The 25197-nt window shown below is 36.5% G+C and overlaps 1 protein-coding gene across 1 annotated transcript in view; it reads right to left on the minus strand.

The window, feature by feature from the left end:
* SNX7 (sorting nexin 7) overlaps window positions 1-25197 on the minus strand; it is a 74184-nt gene that overhangs the window by 37069 nt on the left and 11918 nt on the right. The window contains exons 5-6 of the mRNA XM_029947810.1: window positions 22494-22693; window positions 19699-19785 (exon numbers count right to left, since the gene is read on the minus strand). Coding sequence (XP_029803670.1) covers window positions 19699-19785; window positions 22494-22693 — 287 coding nt within the window. The remainder of the gene's footprint in view (window positions 1-19698; window positions 19786-22493; window positions 22694-25197) is intronic.

The raw sequence follows: 25197 nt of genomic DNA on the forward strand, positions 1-25197 counted from the left end.
AGGTGTCCATCTCTTGACAGGTGCACCCCCAGTACTTACACTATGTGGGAATTTGATAACTATTTGTAGAATAGATGAGTGATTTTAGAAAAGTGAAATATTAGCAATGAATCTAGGCTTGTGCCCCTACTCCCTTTCCAATGATTATTTCTTTATACTTTTAAATACTACACAAAACTAAAATGTGCCCATACCAAACCCTAACGTCATATTACACCAAAATTTCAAACAAAAAAATACAATTTGAGAATAATAAGCTATTCTTTCTTAAAAATATCTTCATTGTTTTCCTTTTAAAGTGGCTTCTCTATTATTTCCTTTTATGGAAGAAAAATCAACCATTCAATCTATTTATTCAAATGCTAAAAATTTCTCTTCATCATCAGAAAAGCTGGGAAATTATCATTTCCAAAAGTTCTTGAAAATAATATACCTAAATAAAAAGATTTAGATTGCCACTCCATCAGAAGACAATGGAAAATTCAAAAATCTAATTCTAATCTGACAGCTATGTCTTCTTAACAAGTATTAATTAAATTGCAGGGGAGAGATAAGAGGGCTCTTAACAATAAAATTATATTATTTTCTGATTCGTGAGAGAGGTAAGATGTGTCTGGAGAAATTAGATGCTTGATTATATTATACTGCTCAGGCATACATGTGATTACTAAGTAGTACCTTTTTAATATACTTTACAATATGCACTTTTTTTAAAAAGTAAAAACCTTTCTACCTGAAACCCATTGCCTATTTTGTTATCCAAATGTAACATGTTCAGGAAGACACAATGCATTTTCTAAAAATGACAATTTGAGTCATAAACACCCACAAATGTAGTTGACACATCACCTTTCAAATCGATATCTCCAGCACCATTAACATCCCTCAAATAAAGAATATGATTTCCTGTAACATTAGAGGCAACAAAGCCAATTATTTAAATATTCTTATTTTTTAAAATGTAGTGATCTCCTTTGAATCTTCTGCACAACAGAGGCGTAGTAAATACAGGTTGGACTGAGGAATATTTATTTTGAGGTGCTTCCATGAGTCTTGCTAATGTAAATCTTTTAAAAAGGAATGACGTGTCTCCTTAAAAATTAAAAAGGAAGTCAAGGTCTTTGACTCTTTAGATGTAATAACTTACTGTAATTTGTTTCTGAAAAACATAATCTAAGCTTAGAAAGGCAATACTCTAGGGATGCTTGTGTGCCTCGGTGCCTTGTGAGCTGAGTCTCTGACTTCGGCTCAAGCTCCAGGTTGGGCTCTGCACTGACAGCACAGAGCCTGCCTGGGATTCTCTCTCCCACTCTCTCTTTCTCTGCCTCTCCCCCCTCTCAAAATAAATTTTAAAACTAAAAAAAAGGAATATGCTATATTATCATTAGGTTTTACTGAGGTTAAATGTTATTTCAAAGCCAAAATCTAAGCTTATGTCTTTTACAGACCTTTATAGGCTCTCCAAATTTCTGTCAAGGAATACTTATACTTTATTCACTGCTTAACCAAACAGTATCTCACATATTATCTCATTAACAAGCAAAAGTAAGGCTTTTGAGGTTTCAGTGATTTTTTTGGTAACTTCTTCCTGGAACCTGCATACTACTCTCTATGCAGCATACTACTAAACTCCATTATGGAGTTTACACGCTCGTGAACTTCAGAGCATATAAAAATAGCTTACAGGGCTACCTACACACAAGAACTTCCATTTATACTGTCTCCTTTTCAATAGACCTGTAACATTACTTTAGTTTCAGGTATACAACATAATGATTCAATATTTGTACATGTGGCAAAATGATCACCACAATAGTAAATCTGATTAATGTCCATCACCATTCATAGTTTCATATTTAGATAGTTATATTTTTTCTTATTATGAGAACTTTTAAAATCTACTCTCAGTAACTTTCAAATATACTTTACAAAATCATTAACTAAGTCACTGAGTGCACATTACATACCCATGATTATTTTATAACTAAAAGTTTATGCCTTTTGACAACCTTATATTTAACTCTTATTCAATGTTTTCAAATTATATGCATAGTTTATAATATAGATAAAATATATCTAGTATATAAATATATTTAGTAGTATAGGTTGATAATCTGTGAATTTAAAATTTATGTGTAGTGGGTGGTGTGTTCAGAAAAATTTAAGTGAAGAAGCATGTGATCAAAAAGTCTGATGACTACAAGTTATCTTTGCTGTAGTACTGGGTACATTAATTATGCTCCTACTCAAGTGAATTCTCCTGATATTTCTTTGAGACATTCATCTCTTTTCCATCTGAATTCCTACCAAAGCTAAAAGCTCCATTAGATATTATCTTTCCTCTTTGACCCAGTCAACAAAAATACCATACATAAAAAACAGATTCATAATTATAACATATTCTAAAACAGATCTAGGCAATAGAACTTTCCATGATGATAGAAATGTTCTATTCTGGAGTGTTCAGAATAGTAGCAATAGCCATACATGACTACTGAAATACAGTCATTTCAACTGAGGAAATGAATTTTAAATTGTATTTAATTTTAAGTAATTCCCCTGTAAATATAGAGTCACATGTGACTGGGTGCTATATTGTACAGAACAGCTCTAGAAAGCTGTGATCAATGTAGCTGGAGCATAATGTGCAATGGAGCACATTTACGCTCAAGTATGTAAGTTAGAGGTTCTCTCCCCAAAAGGCATCCTTAATAAGGCTTTTACTTGTTTTCCTAAAAAGTCTCTCATATTATTGAATGTTTTTTGTATTACTTCTTTCTTTTTTAAAGCTTTACTTACTTATTTTGAGAAAGAGATAGAAAGCATGAGCAGAGGAGGGGAAGAGAGTGGGGGAGAATCCCAAGCAGGCTCTGCACCATCAGCACAGAGCCAGATGCAGGGCTCAAACTCACAAACTGTGAGATCATGACCTGAGCTAACCCAGGAGTTGGACACTTAACCAACTGAGCCACCCAGCTGCCTCAGGTTTTTGGTTTTTGTTTTCTTTTGAAAGTGACAACACAATAACTATTTCTAGAAAATGATTCATAGTTCAAGTGTTTGATTATCATATAAATAAGTATTTTACAGTCTAATTTAAAAACACTGCAAACAAACAAAAAGAGCAAAGAGCGAAGAGAGGAAAGTCCCATCATACATGAAATATATTCTAAAGCCTTCTTATTGAGACAGTATGGTTCTGGAGCTTAGCCAAGAGGCAGATCAAAGGAACATACCAAAAGGTCTTTAAAAAGGTGCATATGAAAAGAAAAACTTACAGAGGTAGTATATTTCACAGGTAGCATCACAAATTACTGGTGAAGACATGATTATTCAATAGATAGTTTTGCCACACTGGATAGTTATTTAGAAAAAATACATAGTTGAATCCATACTTCACATTCATAGCCAGAATCAATTCCAATGGCTCAAAGACTCAAATATTTAAAAAAACACAAAAATTAATAGAAGAAACATGAGACAATTCTTTTATTATCCTGAAGTAGGGGAGGACTTTGTCACATGTTCTTAAAGCTAAAGTTCTTTAGAAAAAGATAGACAAATCTGACTTTATAAAAACTAAACATTTTGCATAACAGAAATCACTATAAAGAAAATTAAAATATAAATGACAAAAAAGACTAAGAAGATTCCCTAATAGGAATCTTCTAAAAATCAGAAAAAGGCCAAGAATAGAGGAAATCTAATGATCAAAAATAGACAATCACAAATAAAGAAATAAAATTTTACATAAACAAAATTTAATAAATTTAGTAAAATTAAACATATAAAAATGCTGAATCCCACTCATCAGCATAGAAATGCACATTAAACCTAGCACTTTCCATTTGTCAAATGGGAACATTGTTGTTTAACAGTACAAACCTAGGGTGGAGGGTACAGGAATAAACAGGAAATCAACAACATCCTGGAGAGGGGCACCTGCATGGCTTGGTCAGTTCAGCATTGCATTCTTGGTTTCTGCTCAGGTCATGGTCTCAGAGTTTCATGGGGTTGAGCCCTGTGTCAGGCTATGTGCTGATGGTGCAGAGCCTGCTTGGGATTTCCTGTCTCCCTCTCTGCCCCTCCCCTACTCATGCTATCTCTGTCTCTCTCAAAATAAATAAATAAATTTAAAAAAAATCCTGGAAAGAATTTAAATACCTTTTCCAGTGGAAAGCAATTTGGTGGTAATAGTAATAACAACATCAACAATAATAACCACAAATTCTTTTAACCCTTCCTTGGTACCAGACACTATTTTAAACACCTTATTATATACCTTAATGCATTTGGCCCTAGGGACAAAGTACAGTTATTTCTATTCTACAAACTAAAAAACTAAATCAAGGAACAGAAGCTGATTAACTTGTCCAAGATTCTACACTTAGTAATGAAGTATCAAAATTGACTAGCCTATGAGTCAGCAATTTAACTTCTACGTATTTATTCTACAGATCTGATACACTTACAAAAAACTGTTTGTGCAAGGTTATTCACAGAAGCATTGTTTATAGCAGCCAAAAATTAGAAGTAAAGGGTCACCAGTAGGAGTCAGATTAAATAAATTCGGATAATTCCACACAACAGAATACCACGCAGCTGTAAAAAGGTCAGCGACTGTAATGATGTCCAAGATATATTAGTAAAGCAAAGTGCTGAAAACTTTATACCATATCACTACATCCATTAAGAAAAGGGACATCAGAATGCCTTTTTGTACTTGCTGTACATCCATGAAGAAACAGGGAAGGTAAGAGAAGTGACTAACAACAGTAGGTACTTGTAACGTGTGTGGCAGGAGTTGGGAGTCCTAAAGTAGGAGGATGGGAAGAAGACATTTCATTAAATGTGTGTTTTAAGACATGAATTTTGAACTATGTGGAGGTATTACCTATTCAAACAAATCCTTTTAGTGTTTTTTAAAAAATTTTTAAATGCTTTTTATTTATTTTTGAGAGACAGAGAGAGACAGCTGGAGCAGGGGAGGGTCAGAGAGAGAGGGAGACACAGAATCTGAAACAGGCTCCAGGCTCTGAGCTAGCTGTCAGCACAGAGCCCGACGCAGGGCTCGAACCCACGAACCGTGAGATCTGACCTGAGCCGAAGCAGATGCTTAACCGACTGAGCCACCCAGGCGCCCCCCTTTTAGTGTTTTTAAAAAAGCATGCTAATTTCTTATGTGTAGAGATAAAAAACAAACATGTTTGGGAAAACTGTAATGTGGAAGTTCCTTATGTATTTATTGAACTGGCAGTTGGAGATAATACATGTAGAGACATATCACATAGGGATTCAAAAATAAGGCACAGAAATAGACTCTGAGCGCCTTTTTCCTAATTGTTGGACTGTATGAATATCTGATCTCTTCCAATGAAAAGGGACGTTCGATGATGCAAAAGAAATGTTAAAGATGCAGACGAGAGTGGAAAAAGATGATATGTCTACATTAACACATTATTTAATTTATTATAATATTTAATATTAGAAAACCATATATTCATATGTGTATGTGGTGTTAGGTGTGTATAAATATGTTAATTTAAATCCTAAAACTAAAAATTTGACATTGGACAAAAACCTTGCCTTTTAGTGAGTGATCTGCATTGCCAAACTTGTGTTAGGGGCGCCTGACGTTTTCATTTCTACACGTGATAGTGAGGACTGTATCTGGTGTGTGTGCATGCCCCTTTTACATCCTCATTTATGGCCTACCCATAAGGTGTCCAGCATTGTTCCTGTGAATGGGTCTTTTAATACATTAGAGATTTGTTTTGAATGAATTTCTCTGTCCTCTTTTTTACTCATTTTAGATTAAAAGCTTCCGGATCAGAGGGTCTCCTGGGAAGGGCAGTCCCTCTAGAAGTTTGCGTATTTTGAAAATATCCCATTGATCATGAACTCTTACCCCTTCGCAGGCCACACTGCTTTTGAGAACCACTGACACACATTAGGAAAGAAATTGTGCCTCCTTAATTCATTTCACACCCTCTTTTTACTGAGAGATAAGCAAAGCAGGTTAATTTACTCTAAAATTAATACTCTAAAATTAAAATTAATTTATTAATTAAATTAATAAAATTAATTTACTCGAAAATGAAAACTGCCAGTTCACTGTGACAGAATATTTCAAATCTCCGCTAACGTTTTGCAGCAGGAATGGCAAACAGAACTTATCACACATGCAAACTCAGATTGAGACTAGTTATCTGAAGCATGTTGATAAGCATCTTTTCAAATGTTAACCTGGAATACAGTTTTATATTGAATATAATCTAACTGGAATACAGCTTCTGGCACACATTCTGGAGTGCTGCTTTGTCAACTCCAACATGTGCAATATTGAGCCAGTACCTTTACCTGTCTGTGCCTCAGTTTCCGCCTTTGTAAAATGAAGAAGTAATAGTACCTACCTCACGGTACTGTGTGAGACTTAAGTGAGATAATACATATACAGCCCTTAGAAGCACAGTGAGGGCTTAAAAATGTTAACTATCATCATCATCATCATCATCATCATCATCATGTTTTAGTATAACATACCAATCTGGTTAAAATAAAATTCTATATAATAATTCCTTCAAAAAAGAAAAGACAGAATTTCAACTTTCTGAGATCATCATAACTCTGTACGTTCCAAAGGGTCTTCAAGTTGCAATTTCCAATGTATTATGAATTCTAAATATGATTTTTTGGAGAGGATAAAAAGAGAAAGCACTAAACTCTTAAAATTCCTTTCTGTTTTGATTTTAGTAGAAAATGATTGTTATTTGTCTTTAAATTCTCTGGGCTTCTGCCCCCCCCCATCAGAAAGAAAAAATAGAATTTACAAGAGACCAGGGTGTATGGTGCCAAGTTATAGGTCTGGCTCTGCTATTTAACTAGCTATATAACTGGGAACAAATCACTTAACCATTCTTATCTAAACCTCCACTACCACCAGCTTAGTTTATGACATCATCATCTTCCAACTGTAGTGGGCTCAGCAGGTCTTTTGTTTCCCATGCAGGAAACAGTGAGCATTTGAAAGCACCTACAAGTTCTTCCCTTTCCCTTTCTCTTCCTGAACAAATCTGTCCTTATTTGGGAGGGTAGAGCAAAGCTGGTGGAGGCAAAGTCATGATGGCCCAGAGCAGGATATCAACGTATTTGCAAGATGATGAAGTAGTCCCTGCAAAAAGTAGCCTGGAATGGGAAGTAACAGCCCAGACAGGTTGAGCAATGAGGAGGAGGGCTGGCATTAGGAAACAAAATCCTAGAGCGTAATGATGCTCTTGCAGGTGTGTGGCCCAGCATAGGGTGCAAAAACCCAAGTGGGGAGAGGTACTTAGGAAAGATGCTATGTGAGATTGGTTACAAACAAGGGATTGATCAAATACGTAGATATCTGGAGGATAATGGGAACCTGGTTCTCATTGTCAGAGAGGGAGCTACAAATAAGGAAAGAAAGAAAATGAGAACGAACCCTTATGATACTAAATTTTAAATGGAGGCATTGGTATGAACTGCTTTTAATATATATAACTAGACAAATAAATAGAGATATAATAATGTGCCTGTGGGGTGCCTGGGTGGCTCATTCAGTTAAGCATTCAACTTACGCTCATGTCACGATCTTATGGTTCTTGGGCTCAAACTCTGTGCTGACAGCTCAGAGCCTGGAGCCTGCTTCGGATTCTATGTCTCTATCTCTCTCTGCTCCTCCCACCCTCACACTCTGTCTCTCTCTCTCAAAAATAAACAAAAAAATTTTTTAATGTGTGTGTGTGTCATTATAAAAAGATATATTCCCTATCTCTAGAATTAGTGACACCTCAATAGCAACAAACATATCTAATGCCAAGATCCTGTATTCTAAATATAATTTTTTCCACTAAAAGTAACCAAGGCTTGTTAGAGAAAGGGCTGATTCCAGGGCTGGGGCAAGAGAAGTACACGAAGAGCCTGAAATGTCTTGTTGTATCAGAAAGAATGATGGGAATGTGCCGAGAGAGAGAAAAAAAAAGCTTGAAGACTGCCTTATTAGCCAAATTGGGGGCAGTCTGCATATCAAAATTCAATGATAGTAACGGACCCACCAACTAACACACACACCACACACACATGCATGAATCGAGTGGAAGTTTAAAGTATGATAAGGAATAGTATAATAATATAGTCTCAAAGTAGCTTTGCACAAGATGTTCATTACTTACAAAGGGAAAGGAGTGATTTTTACAGTGCTGAGGCTGGGCAGACATCACCTTAATTAATCAAGTGATCAAAGAGGACATCATCATTAATGGGCCAAATAAAATCTGATGCCACCTGACAGAGGTCACAGCATCACTTGAGCAATATTCCTGTCAAAGATTGATAACTTAAATCTAATCCTAAAGAAAAATCAAACAAGTTGGTATGGGAGGTATAAAGCACAATAACCAGCCTCTAGAGTGTAATGCTCATGAAAGTCAAGGAAAGATGAAAGACTTGCTCCAGACAGAAGAAGACATGCAACTAAATGCTGTCAACATTATAAAACACTAGCAAAATATGAATGGGGTCTGAGCATTATATGCAAGTCATGTTTCAATGATAATTTATTGATATTTCTAGTTGTATTTTGGCTATGTAGAAGAATTTCTTGTTTGTAAGAAACATGCACCGTCAAGGAGTCATGAGTATAAGGATTGCAATGTACTTTGGAGAGAAGTGTCTGTTCATGTCTTCCGCCCATTTCTTCACTGGATTATTCATTTGTCAGGTGTGGAGTTTGGTGAGTTCCTTGTAGATTTTGGATACTAGCCCTTTATCCGATATGTCATTTGCAACTATCTTTTCCCATTTCATCGAATGCCTATTAGTTTTCTTGACTGTTTCCTTTGCAGTGCAGCAGCTTTTTATCTTAATGAGGTCCCAGTAGTTCATTGTTGCTCTTGATTCCCTTGCCTTTGGGGATGTGTCAAGGAGGAAACTGCTGTGGTTGAGGTCAAGGAGTCCAGCCATTCTCTATGTTCCAGCTACACCAGCTGTAACTATGCTCCTGGAAAACGCAGGGTGCATTCCAATTTCAGAGCCTTGCATGGGCTCTTCTTCTTGGAACACTTGTGCCCAGATCTGGGAATGATTGGTCCTTTCCAGCATCTAGCTGTCCTCTCAATGTTACATTTCAGAAAGGTCTTCTCTTCCCTTCCTGGTCTTCTCTATCACGTCACCCAGTTTTATTCTCTTCATAATTTATTGAGTTGTTTAATTTAATTTAAATTTATTATTGGTATTAAATAAACTAAATTTATTTAATTTGTTTATTAAACTATCAGAGTCATATTTTTTTCCTTTATTTTCAGTATCCCCCAATGACACCATAATTATCTTTAGGAAAAGGGGCTTTGTCAGTCTCTGTCATTGCAATTTCCCCACAGCCAAGTGTTTGGTTAGGGAGGCAGCTAATAACTCTTGGCTGACTGGCAATCTAGTCCTTGAGTTTCCCATTTATAAAATGGGAATAAACTACTACCTAACTTATCGTGTTGTACATTGGATAATACATGCAAATATTAACACAGTGCCTGGCACACAATAGGTACCATATAGATGTGAAATATACCTACACAAGGGAAAACACCAGTTTGGATCTAGAACCTCTTTGAAAGTTCAACAGGCATCTCCCCTCAAATTTACTGCCATATTGACTATCATTTAATAGGGAGAAATGCTTACTTTTCAAAGCCTAGAAATATAACAAATCAAAATGCACTGAATTTAGTGATATGGCATGGTGCTGGAAGAAAAAACTACTGGTTCTATTCTTTGTGGAACTATATATATATATTTTTATTTTTAGAAGTGCTACTTAAATGATTCATATTTTAAATAATATGCTTTATGATACCATTATATATTCCCTAACATATTATTCTTATATACTTTCTTCCTCTAACTTATCAAAATTTTTACTGACACAAGCTCTAGATTTATAAACATTAATTCATCTTCAAAAAATTTTTCTTCAAAGTAAGCATTATTTCTGCATGTTCATGGATAAAGAATAATTAATGTCTGATTAAGGTCACAAGTCAAAAAGTGAATCAAAGCCCTCTCCAGGCTTCAGACTCCCAGTGTGTTATTGCTCTAAGCATAATCAAATATTTATTGAGTGCCCAGGCAGGGCCGGGAGTGAAAGAGATATGTAAGACAGACCCTCAGGACACATTTCTTATTAACAAAAAGCCTAAATTAAAAGGAAATTGAATCTATTTTGAGTTTCTATATAGGACAGCTGTTTAAACTATTATATCTATGGTGGGCAGAACTCCACAAACCAAACCACAAATCCACAAGGGTACCACAAGTAGAATTGTTTAAATCTGGAGAAGAAATGACTAGAATTTTAAACCACTTCTTTTACTAGCCCATTTGTTACTTTTTCTGTTAAGACAGTGGGGGAAACAATGTTTCCAGGGAAAGACACAGAGCGAACAATCTTCCTTTAGAAAATCATCTACAACAATGTTACTACACTACTTCTGTGTTTCCACAGTCTTACATGTCTCCTCCCTCCTTCCCCCCTCACCCATCACAAACATACACAAGCCTTATTCATCAAGACTGTAAGTTTATGTGTTCTTTTTCCAAATCAGTTAACATTAATATGCAATGCATTCCTTAAGCAAATTTCATAGGTAAAAATTCTGGAAGTAATACAAGTTTTTCACTTCACCTTTAAATATCTCCTAATTTTCTGAGTAACAGTTAATGTGAACCAGTCAGGGATCAAGTTTGTGTTCATAAGAGACATGCTGGTGTTTGTGGATTCCCCTGAAAATGACTAAAAACATGGTTTTTTTGGTTGCAAATATGATATAAATATGTGTTGATCTTTGAGGTGATTTGTAATATTTTACCTCTAGTTCTTATTTATTAATATGCCTCTTATTAGTGCCATATTAGATCTGACATGGCTTCAAAATTTATTCCCTACAACTAGCTTAAACACAGTAAGAAGATAAAGGCATTATTGCCAAGGGACAATAAGAGTAGGGAAAAAACATGGTAACGCCTGGGGTGAGGTTGACACACAAAAGGCGCAGTTACTTGACAGAGAGAAGTGGACCTGAATTGGGGCTGTCAGTAGTCTGTGGTAAAAGTGGGATAGGGTCAGGCATAAAACCCAAGATGTGTATATGCTAAAAACAAGCTAATGGCTCAGGAGAAATTAGATCCCCTTTTGCTGATGCTGACACACAAATGAAACTTTTCTCAAGAGTCCTCATAAATGAAAAATAAAATGTAGTTAGTGCTATTGACATTTATCATAAAGGAAATTTGTGATTATCCTTAGAGTGACCCTCATTATAAGTCAATGGCATAATACCAGGTATAGGTTAATTAAAATAATTCTATGGAGTCCAAATCACAACTTGGTGATAGTCTGTGCAAATTTAGATACATTTTAAAGTATCTGTTCAATTACCTAGAGTGACTAGGTGGGATTAGTGGGAGCAGTCACTTTTTAGCCCAAGCTGATTGCTGCCTGTTTAAAAAAAATTTTTTTAATGTTTATTCATTTTTGAGTGGGGGAACGGCAGTGAGGGGAGAAGAGAGAGAGACAGATAGACAGACAGACACAGAATCTGAAGCAGGCTTCAGGCTCTGAGCTGTCATCACAGTACCTGATGGCATGGCTCAAACTCACAAACCATGAGATCATGACCTGAGCTGAAGTCAGACACTTATCAACAGAGCCATTCAGGCCCCCCTTTAAAAAAAAAAATATATATATATGTATATGTGTATATATAGATATATGTATATATCTAAACAAAATTATAACTACCACTTACACTTTGATCTAGAAGAATGAAACACACAATGTAAACTTTAAAGTTCTTGTAATACTGTGTATAAAAATATTTACAGTCTAACACTAGTGAGGCACTGGGCTAAGAGTTTTCAGATGTGGATTTAAGAACACTCGAGGGAAGATATCCTCCACAACTGTTATAACTGAGGAAAGTAAAGCAAGGAGAGTGTAAGTAACTTGCCTAAAACTACAAAGACACACCATGTGTGGTTGAAATCACATGGAACTCTGCAACTGGGTTTAAGAAGACCTTGCATTAAATACCTTGCAGAGACTGCTCTACTTAAAAAGGCCAGGAGCATAAAAATAAATGATAGACGGGAAAAGTAATATAGTAGAATTTCAAATGTAGATCCCAGGCTCAAGAGACTCTTACTGATAGGGTAGACAGGCCATTTTCCCATTGAACCAAATATCTATTAGCATCCTTTATAAGTTTATATCAACAGGAGTGCATGTGTCTTTCCCACTCCACTCAAACCAGTGGTGGCCAGAATGAGTGGCCTGCCAATGAAGGTACAGGCACTGCCTGGTACTTTGTCTGGGGAGGAGGGGCTGCTGGGGTCTCACCTATTATCCCATCCCTAAGCCCCACCATGCTGTGGCATACTACTCCAACACGTGCTACACTGTGAATTTGTGGCTTATATTTATTAGTTGTTTACCCAGAATCAATGTTGCACCACTCTTCTTACTACCCAAAAGGGCTCCAGTTTTTCAGGTATTCACATCAGGAGGCATTATTGTTGCTAATCGAAGTCAATTCTGATGGCCACATTCTCACTCCAAGTAACTGACTTGATCATGGAATTTTCCTAACTCCGGCCAGTGAGAAATGAGGAAAAGTCTGTTGGATGTCTTCTAGAATAAATGATAAAATGAAATATACAAGAAGAAAAAGTCCCTTTTCCTTCCACTGGACAGTGTCATGTTGTTTACCACTGGAGGAGTGTGGTATGTGTGCATGTGTGTTCCTGTGTGTATGTGACAGGCACACACATAGAGGCAAACAGACAGAAAAGGGGAGAGGAAATGAGACAGTAAGAAATGAGGCACAGAGAAAGTTATGTCAATCCTGCCATCTCCTAGGAGCTCAGAGGAAAGCCAGTCTTGCTCTGTGCAGCATTTGGTACACTTTCAATAACATCTGAAAATTAATAGCCACTATTTGGGGATAAGAGTAAAATACCAGTTCAAAAATAGCAAGTCATACAGAGCAAGGACCAGCTTGAATAAATTTGGTATCTGTTTGCATCTACTGAATGTGGCTATATGCAAATCCAGATCATAATGATCTTATGAAAATGCATTTTTTCCCTCACACAAATATACTGCTAAACAGCTATGCCATTATATCTAGATCCAACTTTCCAATGCACATATTGCTAAATGTCAAATGTATTCATATTCATTTATATTTGAATGCTGCTTTGAGTGGAAAACTATAAATCATCCATTCAAAAATAAAAACAAAAATAAAATGGAAATGTAGCATTATTTAGCACCACAGATGAACCCTTATTTATCTTGCAGTTAAGCAGCGAAGTGAATAAGCATTTTCAAACAGAAGCTCTGACTCTGAAATCTTAATAACTAAACTGCAAAAACCACAACTTCCTCCAAATATCTGAGTTTTCCTCATAATCTCAGTTATTGTTATACTTTTATCTCCAAAGTCAGAAATTCTCTCACTTTGACTGAACAGCATCTATTTCATTGAATATCTTCTGTATTGGAGGACATAATACAACTCTCAATTTCTCTTGAAATATTTATTATCTACACTTATCTTAATTATTCTCCAGCAGGCTGTTTTCCTTCATGCCTCATAAATGGAGAGTGGTTAAATAAGTTGAGTGGCCCTAAGGAAATCTGTTGAGTTCGTCTTATTGGCGCCATCATTTACCACCAACCAAAGCCATATAAATGCCCTTTCCCTTTCCTCACCAGTTATTTCTTCTCTGGTTTTTAATGCCGGAATACACCAAGATTCAATACCATTAAGTCCTGGGACCTCTTTTTCCCCAACCTTTACTGACTTCAACAAATCTCATGCTTTAACTACTATCTGTCTGCTAACAACTCCCAAGTACGTATCTCCAGCTGGATCCTTGCCCTGATCTCTGGATTTTAGAAAGACTTTTCTATGTAACTCCTTATTCAAAATCGCCACTTGAGTATCTGACAGGCACATCAATCTTAAATGTCCCAATCTGATTTCTTCATCTTCCCCATTAAGCCTGTCCCTTCTAAAGTCTTCCTTGTTTCAATTCATGCCAGTTCTCACCTTCCAATTGCTCAGTCCCAAAACCTTGGTATCATCCTTGTGCACTCACAATCCACAGTCCTCCAAATAGCAAAGAGCTTTACCTGCAGAATATACTTGGTCACTTCACACCACTTTCACCCTGGCCCAAGCTATCATGTCTCACTGGGATTGTAAGAGCTAGCCTCCAGCTTGGGTGTTCCCCTATCTCGTGCACACACCACATGCACATCATGTCCTATCTTTCCCAAGCACAGCAATTGTTTTACAGCTATGTCTGATTGTGTTACTCCTCAGTTCAGCTGTTCTCTTCCTATTTCACTGAGACCAAACCTCATGATCTGACCCCTCTGACCTCATTTCCTACAACTCTTTCGCTGGCTTATTCTGTTAGCAACACTAGTCTCCAGGTTTTTCCTGAAACGTGCACGCACATTTACACTTTGGACTTACTGCTGCCTGAAATGCTCTTCTTCCAGATATCCAGATGGTTCAACATCTCACCTCTTACAAGTTTCACTTCTTGATACGATCTTCCCTGACCTCCAGTGTTAAATTGCACTGCATCACTCCCTCTTCTCTATACTTATCACTACAGGACAGTCAACTTAAATTTTAATTAATTAGTTATTTACTATTGTCTCCATCCACTAGAACGAGGGCTTGTTTTCTTGACTACTATTTCCCCAATGTTTGCAATAGTGTCTCTCTTATAGTAGATACTCATCCATATTTGCTGACAGCTTTCATTGAATATCTCTACCTTAAAGTTCATCTTATCATGACATAAAGTACATCTCTAATTTTCTTCTCCCTTTTATAAGCTATAGTTCAGTCTATAGCGTCATTATCTGCCCTCCTTTTCTTCTTTTTTAAAAAAATTTTTAAGTAATCTCTCTATGCAATGTGGGGGCTCAAACTCATGACCCTGAAGATCAAGAGTTGCATGCTCTCTACCTGCTGAGCCAGCTAGGAGTCCCTGCCTCCACGCAAGCTAGAAATGTGAAGAGTCACTAACAGCCTGAAACACTGACTTTCCTTCATTTATTAGGTGCTACAGATTCGATCTTTCACCTACATCTCTCTCAAAGTTTTTAAGAAATTTTTAATGTTTTTATTTATTTTTGAGAGACAGAGACAGCGTGAGCAGGGGAGGGTCAGAGAGAGAGGGAGACACAGAATCCGAAGCAGGTTCCAGGCTCTGAGCTAACTGTCAGCACAGAGCCCGAAGTGGGGCTCAAACCCACAAACTATGAGATCACGACCTGAGCCGAAGTCAGACGCTTAGGAACTGAGCCACCCAGGCACCCCTCATCTCTCTCAAACTTATTCTCGTCTGCAATTCCACTACTACCTCTTCCATTCAGGCTCTCGCTGGATCCAGACTGCCCAAAGGATAAAGTCCATATTCCTACTCCTGACAAATAACAAGTCTCTCTTCCCATTTGACTGTGCCCTTTCTTTACAGTCACATCTCATCTCCCCTATATTTGTGCTCTATATATCAGCCTAGTTTTCTCAGTCTGGCATGCTTTTTGAACTTTTACTACTCTTAACAATACCAGTTCTACACAAAATAGGCCTCTTGCTCTTTAAGGAACAATTCTGACATCACTTTACAGAAGCCATCTCAAATACCACTTCTATAAAGTCATCCAAATAACAGCAGCTAACATCCACTGAGTGCTTATTATGATATAAATAATTTACTTCCATCGTATCATTTAATCCTTAAACACATCTATTAGAAAGGTACTGATAATTTCCCCAAATTATACACAATAAAATAAGGCTACAAGAAGGTAGGAAACACATTGTAGGTCACAGACTTAATAAGCAGATGAGCTAGAATTGGATGTGAGGTCTAATTTCAAAGCCTAAATGTCAAAACTAAATAAACAGCTGAATTGACCTTCAAATGAGTATTCTGAAAGTCTTCCCTGAGTTTAAGTCATTTTGTAACTATTAATTTTACTGCTGTGTGAGATAAGAAGTACAAACCACAAACTCTGCAGCGCCTGGGTGGCTTGGTTGGCTATGTGTCTGACTCTAGATTTTGGCTCAGGTCATGATCTCGTGGTTGGTGAGTTCAAGCCACACATTAGGCTCCACTGTGGCAATGCGGGGGCTGCTTGACATTCTCCCTCTCTGTCTCTCTCTTTTTCTGCCCCTTTCCAGTTCACGCTCTCTCTCTCTCTCAATGTAAATAAATAAACTTAAAAAAAAAAACCTCACAAACTATAAGCTGCCACTTTACAACTACCCAGATAATGAATAAAATAATTCACTCTAAAACTGTTTTAGCATGCGAGAAAACACATAACCTTTGTAGGTATATTTTTGTGATGAGAAAGAGTAACAATAATACCTTTATTGTTAATTTACAGCATTTACAAAATTACAGGCAGGGTAAAAGACCAGAACCTTGTTTTGGTATCCCACAAAGCCCACATAAAGGTCACCTAATGTGTCCAAAAGAACCTCTGGAATGTTACATCACTACTAATTTCTACCCAATAATTACAACTGTCCTAGTTTTTGCCCTTCTTGGTAAAGCTTCATTTCACTGACCTTTTCATTATGAGTTGCTTTGCTGGGTTTGCATATAGCATCTCACCCAAAGGTGACGTTGAGGGAGTCTCTAAAGGCAGCCCGAGCTGGTCTCCATAGAAATGGCCCCAGGGTTGTCTCCAAAGTGGCCTTGCTTGAGTTGCCATGGCAAACAACCAGGCTAGATTGCTATATTCAATTCTCTGCCAGGGTCGCCATGGTGACTGCAAAGGATGGCTCCTTAGAAGGACCTCACAAGGGCACGTTTCCATGGTGACCCTATCCTGCATATTTCTAAGCAACTTCCCTCCGGTTGTTCTGTGACCAATCGCGGCAGGTTCATTTTGAGAGCCACCTGGAAGGTTTCTCCCAAAGATACCATCGTAACACACAAGGATTTGGAAGAAAGGCCTGTCAACAAATAAACTGCTTGAAAATGTAAATGGTATCATTCATAAATCATTAAATTGGTTTTTATATGTTTTAGGAGGGATCTATTTTGATGGGTAACAATAATAACAACAACAAAAAAACAATTTCTAACGTCTGTTAAATGTGCCTGTTTCAAATCTTCATTTAAAATATCTTATGGAATATAATGCAGATAATTAAAGTTTCAAATTTCTCCAATCTTACAACATAGTGGATAACAAGGTAAAAAATACTTTATAGTGGATATGACACATACACATAAAATGAAATCATAAATACAGATGGATCATTAGGTTATAATGAGATATCAAGGAAATTTTATAGAGCAAAAGACAAAATATTTGCAAGTCAAATGAAAAAAAAAATGTGTTTTTTCAGTTGAGTTGGGAAAGCCTCGCCGTATTTGGACCCAAGCTATTTTTTTCCTGTATTTTTGTGGTTGGAACCATCTCAACGACTCTTCCTTTCAATTTAAAATGTGAATATAAACCATTCTGAACAGATGCTTGGTTTTTAAGCCATTTAACTATCCTCTTGAAACTTTAAGATACTGTACTTTTTCTAGTATTTAGTCAAGGACAAATTTTATCTAATTGCTAATTTCAGTATCTTTAAAAATTACCTAACAAATAAAAAGAATCCACAGTTCAAAAGATATGATTATAATTTCTGTACATGTGCCCACTCCTTTACATTCTTGACAAGTGACTCTTTAGATCTACACACACACACACACACACACACACACACACACACACACACACTCCTTATTGTGAAGAAAAGGTCAACCTTGGGTACCCTCTTTTTTCTCCTCATCTTGAGGTGAAGGCAAACAAGGCTTTCCCCTCAAGCACTGGTTCCGCTGGTTCTACATTTTCCATTATTTAGTTTTTCTCTCAGATTCCATTCTCCTACTCTGTCCACTGCAGCCCACCACTGCCCAGTCATATTCCACTCAGCAGAATGAACTTGAGTTTGAAAAACAAAAATAGTCCAGAAAAATGAGGATAATTCATAGTCACTTCTTAGTGAAGTCTCAATGCTTTACACAAAGTCTGACTTTGTAGAGAGTTCTTGCTTTAAGCCTTCGGAGTGTTTTTGTGAATCAGAGAAGTCACTGCCATTTTCGTACATTCACTTATTCAGTAAATATTTACTGAGTGACTACCAAGTATTAGGCACTGTTTTAGGGGTTGAAAACACTTCAGGGAACAAATAAAAATTCCTGGCTTTAAGGGGCTTAGCCAATGGACTGGGAGAGAGAGAAAGAAAGATAGTACAAAGAAAAACAGTAAGTACAAAATCCTATCTTCTGTTACAAAATCATTAAAGTGGGGGAGAAAATTAAAGCAGAGAAGAGGGAGGCTGAGTCCCAAGTCAGGCTGGGATGGGGGCAGGGATGGGGGGTTCAAGAGCTCACCACTCACCTGCCATGAGCACACTCAATATCGTACTTATTACTAATCAAAATCCTCAAATTAAAAACAAAAAGAGTACAAAGGTGTGCTTCGTAGAGGACTCAATAGAGGTTAATCAAAGTAATACTCAATTTCCCCCACTTTATACTTGCTCTCTGGGAGGCAGCAGGATCTGAGGATGGCAAGTGATACGACCACCTCCAGTCTAATTTCTGCTTCAAGAACTACTTGAACTTGGGTGAGTTACTCCACCTCGAAAGTCTCTTTCTTAATTTTAAAGTGAGAAAAATAATTCCAAGCTGAAAGTAGTACTCTGAAGATATGCAAAGACAAAAAAAATATAAATAGTAAAATATGATGGGTGATAATATAGTGTCAGCAATTAACATGGGAATGTTTCAGAAAAAAAGAGGTGAGGAAAGTGACAGATGAAGAAAGTTGGACAACATGCTGGAAATGAATGAAGCCCAGTGATGGGTATACAAGTTCATCGTATCACTTTTTATGTTTGAAATTTTCCATTAAAATGTATTGGAAGGAAAGGATGAACCTTGAAAGCAAAGGCACTTCCTCTCTAAAGGTTTTTACAATATCTAGAAAAAAGTGCATAAGAACACCGACTTACTTTGTATAAACATCCTATAAAATAAGCAAAAAGTGGATTTATTTACTGAGCGCTCACTAACCTGGAACAATGCTAGGTGTTTTCCATAGCTTCTTCTAACACTCAGAAAAAAGTTAACTCAGAGACACCTGGGTGGTTCAGTCAGGTAAGCATCTGCTTCAGCTCAGGTCATGATTTCACAGTTTGTGAGTTTGAGCCCTGTGTCGGGCTCTGTGCTGACAGCTCAGAGCCTGGAGCCTGCTTCAGATTCTGTGTCTCCCCTTCTCTCTGCCTCTCCCCTGCTCATGCTCTGTCTTTCTCTGCTTCTCAATAACAAATGTTAAATTTTTTAAAAAATTGTCTTCATACTTTACTCATCGTAATAGATAATATAAGACAGGCAGAAAAGCATTATTGTTAAGCTTGCAGATTCACTGGGTATTTGGTGTATAATAGGTTTTTTAGAAGAAAGTTTAGTATCATCTATGGAATCCTTAAAAGCAAGCATGCAATGGAGCTCTACACGGCTAATAAAATTTTTGACAATAAATTCTATATGATCACATCGAGAAACTTAAAAACTTACCAGATCAGTATCTGCCTTTTTATAGGTCAAAGCTTCTACTTTGGAATCCAGTTCTGCTTGTATTTGGTCTCTCCTTTTCATAACACCCTTCATATCAAAACACAGGGATGGAGTAAGTTGTACTTTGGTTTAATAATATTTGTATGAAAAACATACATTTTAGAATATAAACAGCATCTCTTCCCCAAGTCATCAGTCATTTGAGGATACAATGACTTAAATAAATTTGTTTAATCTCTAAAAGCTGAAACTGAAAGCAAGTATTTAAGAGAATTTTCTTCATAAATCTTTTATTAGTTTTCCCAACGCACATCTTACTGGTTTAAGTATTTTAGATACAACTCTTGATGGAGCACTCTAGACATATACAGTTCTTCAAAAAGAGCAAAATACAAAACAAATATGAGTAAAAAATATCAGTGGGAGCACTGAAAATATATGCTATGATATCACCTGATGGCAGCTGAGAGGTCACACGGGCCACTAACCTAAAAATGTCTATAATAATCGGCAGCCCACTTATCCGATTCCAAAGGCATGGTTGATTAAAGAGTTAATTACAGTGGGAAATCAGAAAACTGAAGTGTGAACTCACACTTGGAGATTTTATTCTAGCTTAACATATATTAAGTATTAATCAATTAGCCAAGCTTTTGATGAGAAATCATAACCTCTTCTCTGAGAGGAGTTCCATCCCGTTTTCTTGAATAATCATGATTTCATGTTTTAAACTTTAAACCTAAACTTTAAAACACCCTTGTGAAGGAATCTGAGTGCAGAATTCACCTTCATCTTTTATAATGTTTCCCGGTCTTTTACAATGTGTTTCCCACAGTGGCTCATTTTTCTTCCAGGACCTGCGACTTAGGCTTTATAGACACAAGGACTTCTTTATTTGTACTCATCTTTCACTGGCTTTCAAAATATTAGTTTAAATAATAAAACTGTGATAATGGATACAAGAGGCCTAAACAGGTCAGGGAAAAAATTAGGCCAACTCCAGGTAAATCAAACATTCAACCAGAAAGAGTGGAACTTCAGGCTCTACGAGAAGAGCCTAATGAGGCACAAGTCTTTCAGGTGTTTTCCGAGGAAGGGAAGACCCGACCTGAAAACCGTTAAACAGAGGCAAGATAATTTGACATGGTTTTTGGGAACTGAGAGGCATTAAGGATAAAACGCATCCTGAAAATTACTCAGTCTAATTTTGTGCCTGGTGGAATTACTCTTAAAACGCTCAAAAGAGATAAACATTTCTCCCGTTTTCAAAGAAATCAATGGAAAATTCAGGTAATTACTACACATCTTTTATATTTATTTCAGTGTTTCACTGCCATTAACACCAGGAACCCCTTCCTATGTCTAACCCGAATGACACATACTGCAGTGTAGTCTCTCTTAGGTCTATTTTCACAAATACAAAGTACTGTGCTTCACATAGGTAGAAATATTTTAAGTAAGAGTTTGCATCAGAAGACAACTAGTAAAATTACACAAATTTAATCATTTTGTCAAGGTCTACACTTCATTATTTTAGCTCACGCTGAAGAAAGCATTGCAATATAAAACAGAACCAGACTGCAATATAAATGCTACTGATTATACCCTAGGAGTCTACAAAATAATATAATCAAATGAGAACCTATAAAATAATTCTTCTGGTTGCTATTATAATTTTTCCACACCTTTAATGATATATGACTTAAATTACATAATTTTCATCTTGGCATAATAAAGAGAAAAACGCATCTAATTAAGGGAGAAGAATATACTATTTTTAATTATACAAATCAGATCTCTTTGGATAACCACACAAGGGGGATATCAATAATGAAGTAAAACAATGAAATGTAGCCAAGGAAATTGATGGAGACAAAGAGGAGACTCCTCAACAGTGAAACATTAGAGGCCTTGGGGAAGCAAGTAGGGTTTGTTTATAGAAGACCCAATAAAGTCAAGTAACAGCAGCAACCTGAAATACCTACAAAATATTTAATGACTCTGAAGGAAAAACCTAAATATGATAAAAAGAAGCAGATCACATGCTGAAAGACTGAGAGCTTTTCTTACAAGACAGATGCAAAATTTTTAAAATTAAAAAACCATACCAAGAGTACACGAAAACAAACATGGCTCCAATTACACATAGCAGAAGAAATGGACTATACTGGATGTAAGTGGGCTCCTTCTCCCACTGCCACGCTAAAACACCAGAACCCTGAGGGTATCAGTTTGTGCAAGGTACTGTGAGCAGAGCATAATACAGGATGAAAAACATCAGCTTTACAGATAGCGTTGTTAAATCCCAAATATCTGGAAACCTTAACTTGAACTGAAGAGGTTAAATACAAAACTTTGATATAAAAGGAATAAAAGCCTCTGCAAATAGTGAAAGAAAAACATTTTATCTTGAAGGATTTCTTTTTAGAAGCATCCAGAAGACAGAACAAACATCAAAATCCTATTCAAGTACTTCGTATATAATGATACTAAATACATTGCTAAATTAAATGTACGGAGAAGGAAGAAAGGAACTCTCTCATGAAAAGAAATCTCTAAAGCACTAAAAATTTTTTAAGTAAAATTTTTTAAAACCTTGGAAAAACGGATCATATTCTCTATGTAAATCTTGACTGAGGATGTTTCAAATCTGTGTGTAATCTTGTACATTATTGTGGCTATTGAGTATTCCTGCAGGACAGGAAAACAGTGGTGAAAAAAACAGAAATAGAAACTGTCTTTATAAAGCTTATAATGAGGTCAGGGACTAAGGTAAAAGTATGAGGTGTACTTACCATTAACATTTCACTATAAAGTACATACTCGTGTACTACAGGAAGTAGGGCCTCTGAGAGTCCGGACATCCGTTTTTCAGTGGCCTTACAGCATTTGTCAATGCAGCTGGCAATTCCTTTTAGAGTATCAACCAGATCTTCTTCTGATGCTGACCATAGAACATGAATTGGCCCATATTCTTTCATTTCATCAGAGTATTCTAAAAACAAAAATTAAGCTCTTCAATTTACAGAAGTTTTAAAAATCTGTGTATTAGACAGTAAGAATAGACCTTATTTTTCTCATTGCACATATGTTCTTCTAAACAAACTAAGAAGATGACTACCATCTTCCATTAATTTGGCAGCCATTCCATTCCACTCAGGTCAGTCCCTAAATGACTAGTGTCTGCATGTTATCAATAGCATCCTTTTTCATTCTCTAAAGTATCCTGGTTTGGAAGATAAATTATACGATCATATCATATCATCATATCTCTGCCTACAATAAACTACACTTGAGTGTCTCATAGGCAACATTACCTAAACTAGCTTGTCTTCTTTCTCCCCTTCTCCTGATTACGTTACTTAAAAGTAATTGTTACCAGTGATCTCAAAGCAAAAATGGGCATCATCCTATACTTACACCTGCACAGAGCCAGTCACCAATTTCAATATTTCTTAACACTTATCTCTCTATCCATCTGTCTATTCACTCATTGATCCACCTTTTTATCTACCTATCTACCTACCTATCTATCCTTACTTCCACTGCCATCTGCTCATCAGCATCTGTAACCTACACTTCCGTAAGGAACTTCTAACTATTCTCCCTCTTTCAATTTTTGTCACAGTATAGAACTTTGAAGCTTCTGAGTGGAATCAGAAAGTCCCTACCTGGCCTCTCCAGGTCCAACTCTTGAGCTTCTCTCCCAAATATAGTTTAATTCAGGCCATGATAATTACTCATTCATGAATATCTCATAATTTCTTATTTAAACATGACACATATCCCTTTCCCCTGCCCTTTACCATTTCTACCATTTGACAAACTACTAATCCTTTAAATACTAGCACAAAAAAAATTCCGTCTGATTCTGTTCCAAAACATTTGTAGATGCTTTTCCCTCAATGAGTCGATCATAATTTTATACTCCTATTAAAGCCTATCATAATTTTATGCTTGTATTATCCCATTCTATTATAATTGCTTGCATAAATCATATGCTCCTAAGACATATGCTCCTTAAAATGGGCTTAGTCTCATTATTTTCTTTTATCCCAAAGCCTGATACATAACATGTTCAATAAATATTTTCATATGAGTGAATGAAAGAACACCAAAAGACTATTCAATGCTTGATAAGCCATTAATTCAAAAACTTGTATTTCATTTAAAAATCTGAATATTTTTACATTTTGTTTTTATAATATAATATTTTTTAATGTATTTATTTTGCGAGCGAGAGAGAGCGAGCAAGCATGTACATATGCAGGGGCAAGAACAGAGAGAGAGAGAGAGGGCGAGAATCCCAAGCAGGCTCTGTGCTGTCAGTGCAGAGCCCAACACAGGGCTTGATCCCAAAAACCATGAGATCATGAACTGAATTGAAATAGAGTCAGACACTTAACCAACTGAGCCACCCAGGTGCCCCGATATGCCATCATCTTTTAATGACAGCTTTTTATGGTAGAGATTGTATAAGTAGTGAACATTTTTTGTTTAATATCCATCAAAGAAAATGAAATTCTCTATATTTAATCATCTTACTACTCAGAGTTAGTTGAAATATAGCATATTACTCTAATTGAAGCTATTAAATGTCAAAAGATTGTTATGATCAAATAAACTGAAAAAGATTTAAAAATTTTTAAAACATTGGACATATCAGTTGCCACCAAATAAAGGTATTAGGTTAATGACCACTAGAGCCTTTCCAATTGGACCCTCCTGATCTAGGCCTATCCTTTGTTTTAAATAATGGCCACACTACACTAGCATTTCTAGAAAAAAAATGTTCTCCTTTATCTCATTTTCTCAACTTGTGTATATATCAGCGTGTACCACTGAACCTCTGTAATATTTATTTATTTATTTATTTATTAAGACAGAGTGCAAGCAGCAGAGGGCCACAGAGAGAGGGAGACAGAGAATCCCAAGCTCTGTGTTGTCTGCACAGAACCCGATGTGGACCTCGATCCCATGAACTCATGAAATCATGATCTGAGCTGAGATCAAGAGTTGGATGCTTAACCAACTGAGCCATCTAGGTGCCCCTGCAATATTTATTTCTCCACAGTGAGCTTTTCTAAAATTGTAAGCTGTGCTCACACATCACTCGGATTACACTGTATGCAGACACTGAGTGGTACTATAATTTGTCTACTAATGTGTCTGTCTCCCCAACTAGACTCTGCACTCAAGGACAGGTACCAACTTACTACTCCTTTAACCTCCAGCACAGAGAAGCAGTACTGCATGTGGTTAGTACAAATGTGGCAAATAAACTGGGGAACACAAAATAAAGCCAGATCAAAGAAAAACATTGAATAAAAAATTTTTAAAAAGAGAAACCACTAGTTACAATCACCAAATTTTCATGATTTGGATATGAATTAAATGCCCTATATGCCTTAGGCCCTGACGCTACAAAAGGAAACATTCCATCATCTTGAATGGAACATGACAAGTGGGCTCCAAACTCCAAAGACTAGAGAAATCCCT

This window comes from Suricata suricatta, chromosome 8 (genome assembly GCF_006229205.1).
Source record: "Suricata suricatta isolate VVHF042 chromosome 8, meerkat_22Aug2017_6uvM2_HiC, whole genome shotgun sequence".
Lineage (NCBI taxonomy): Eukaryota > Metazoa > Chordata > Mammalia > Carnivora > Herpestidae > Suricata > Suricata suricatta.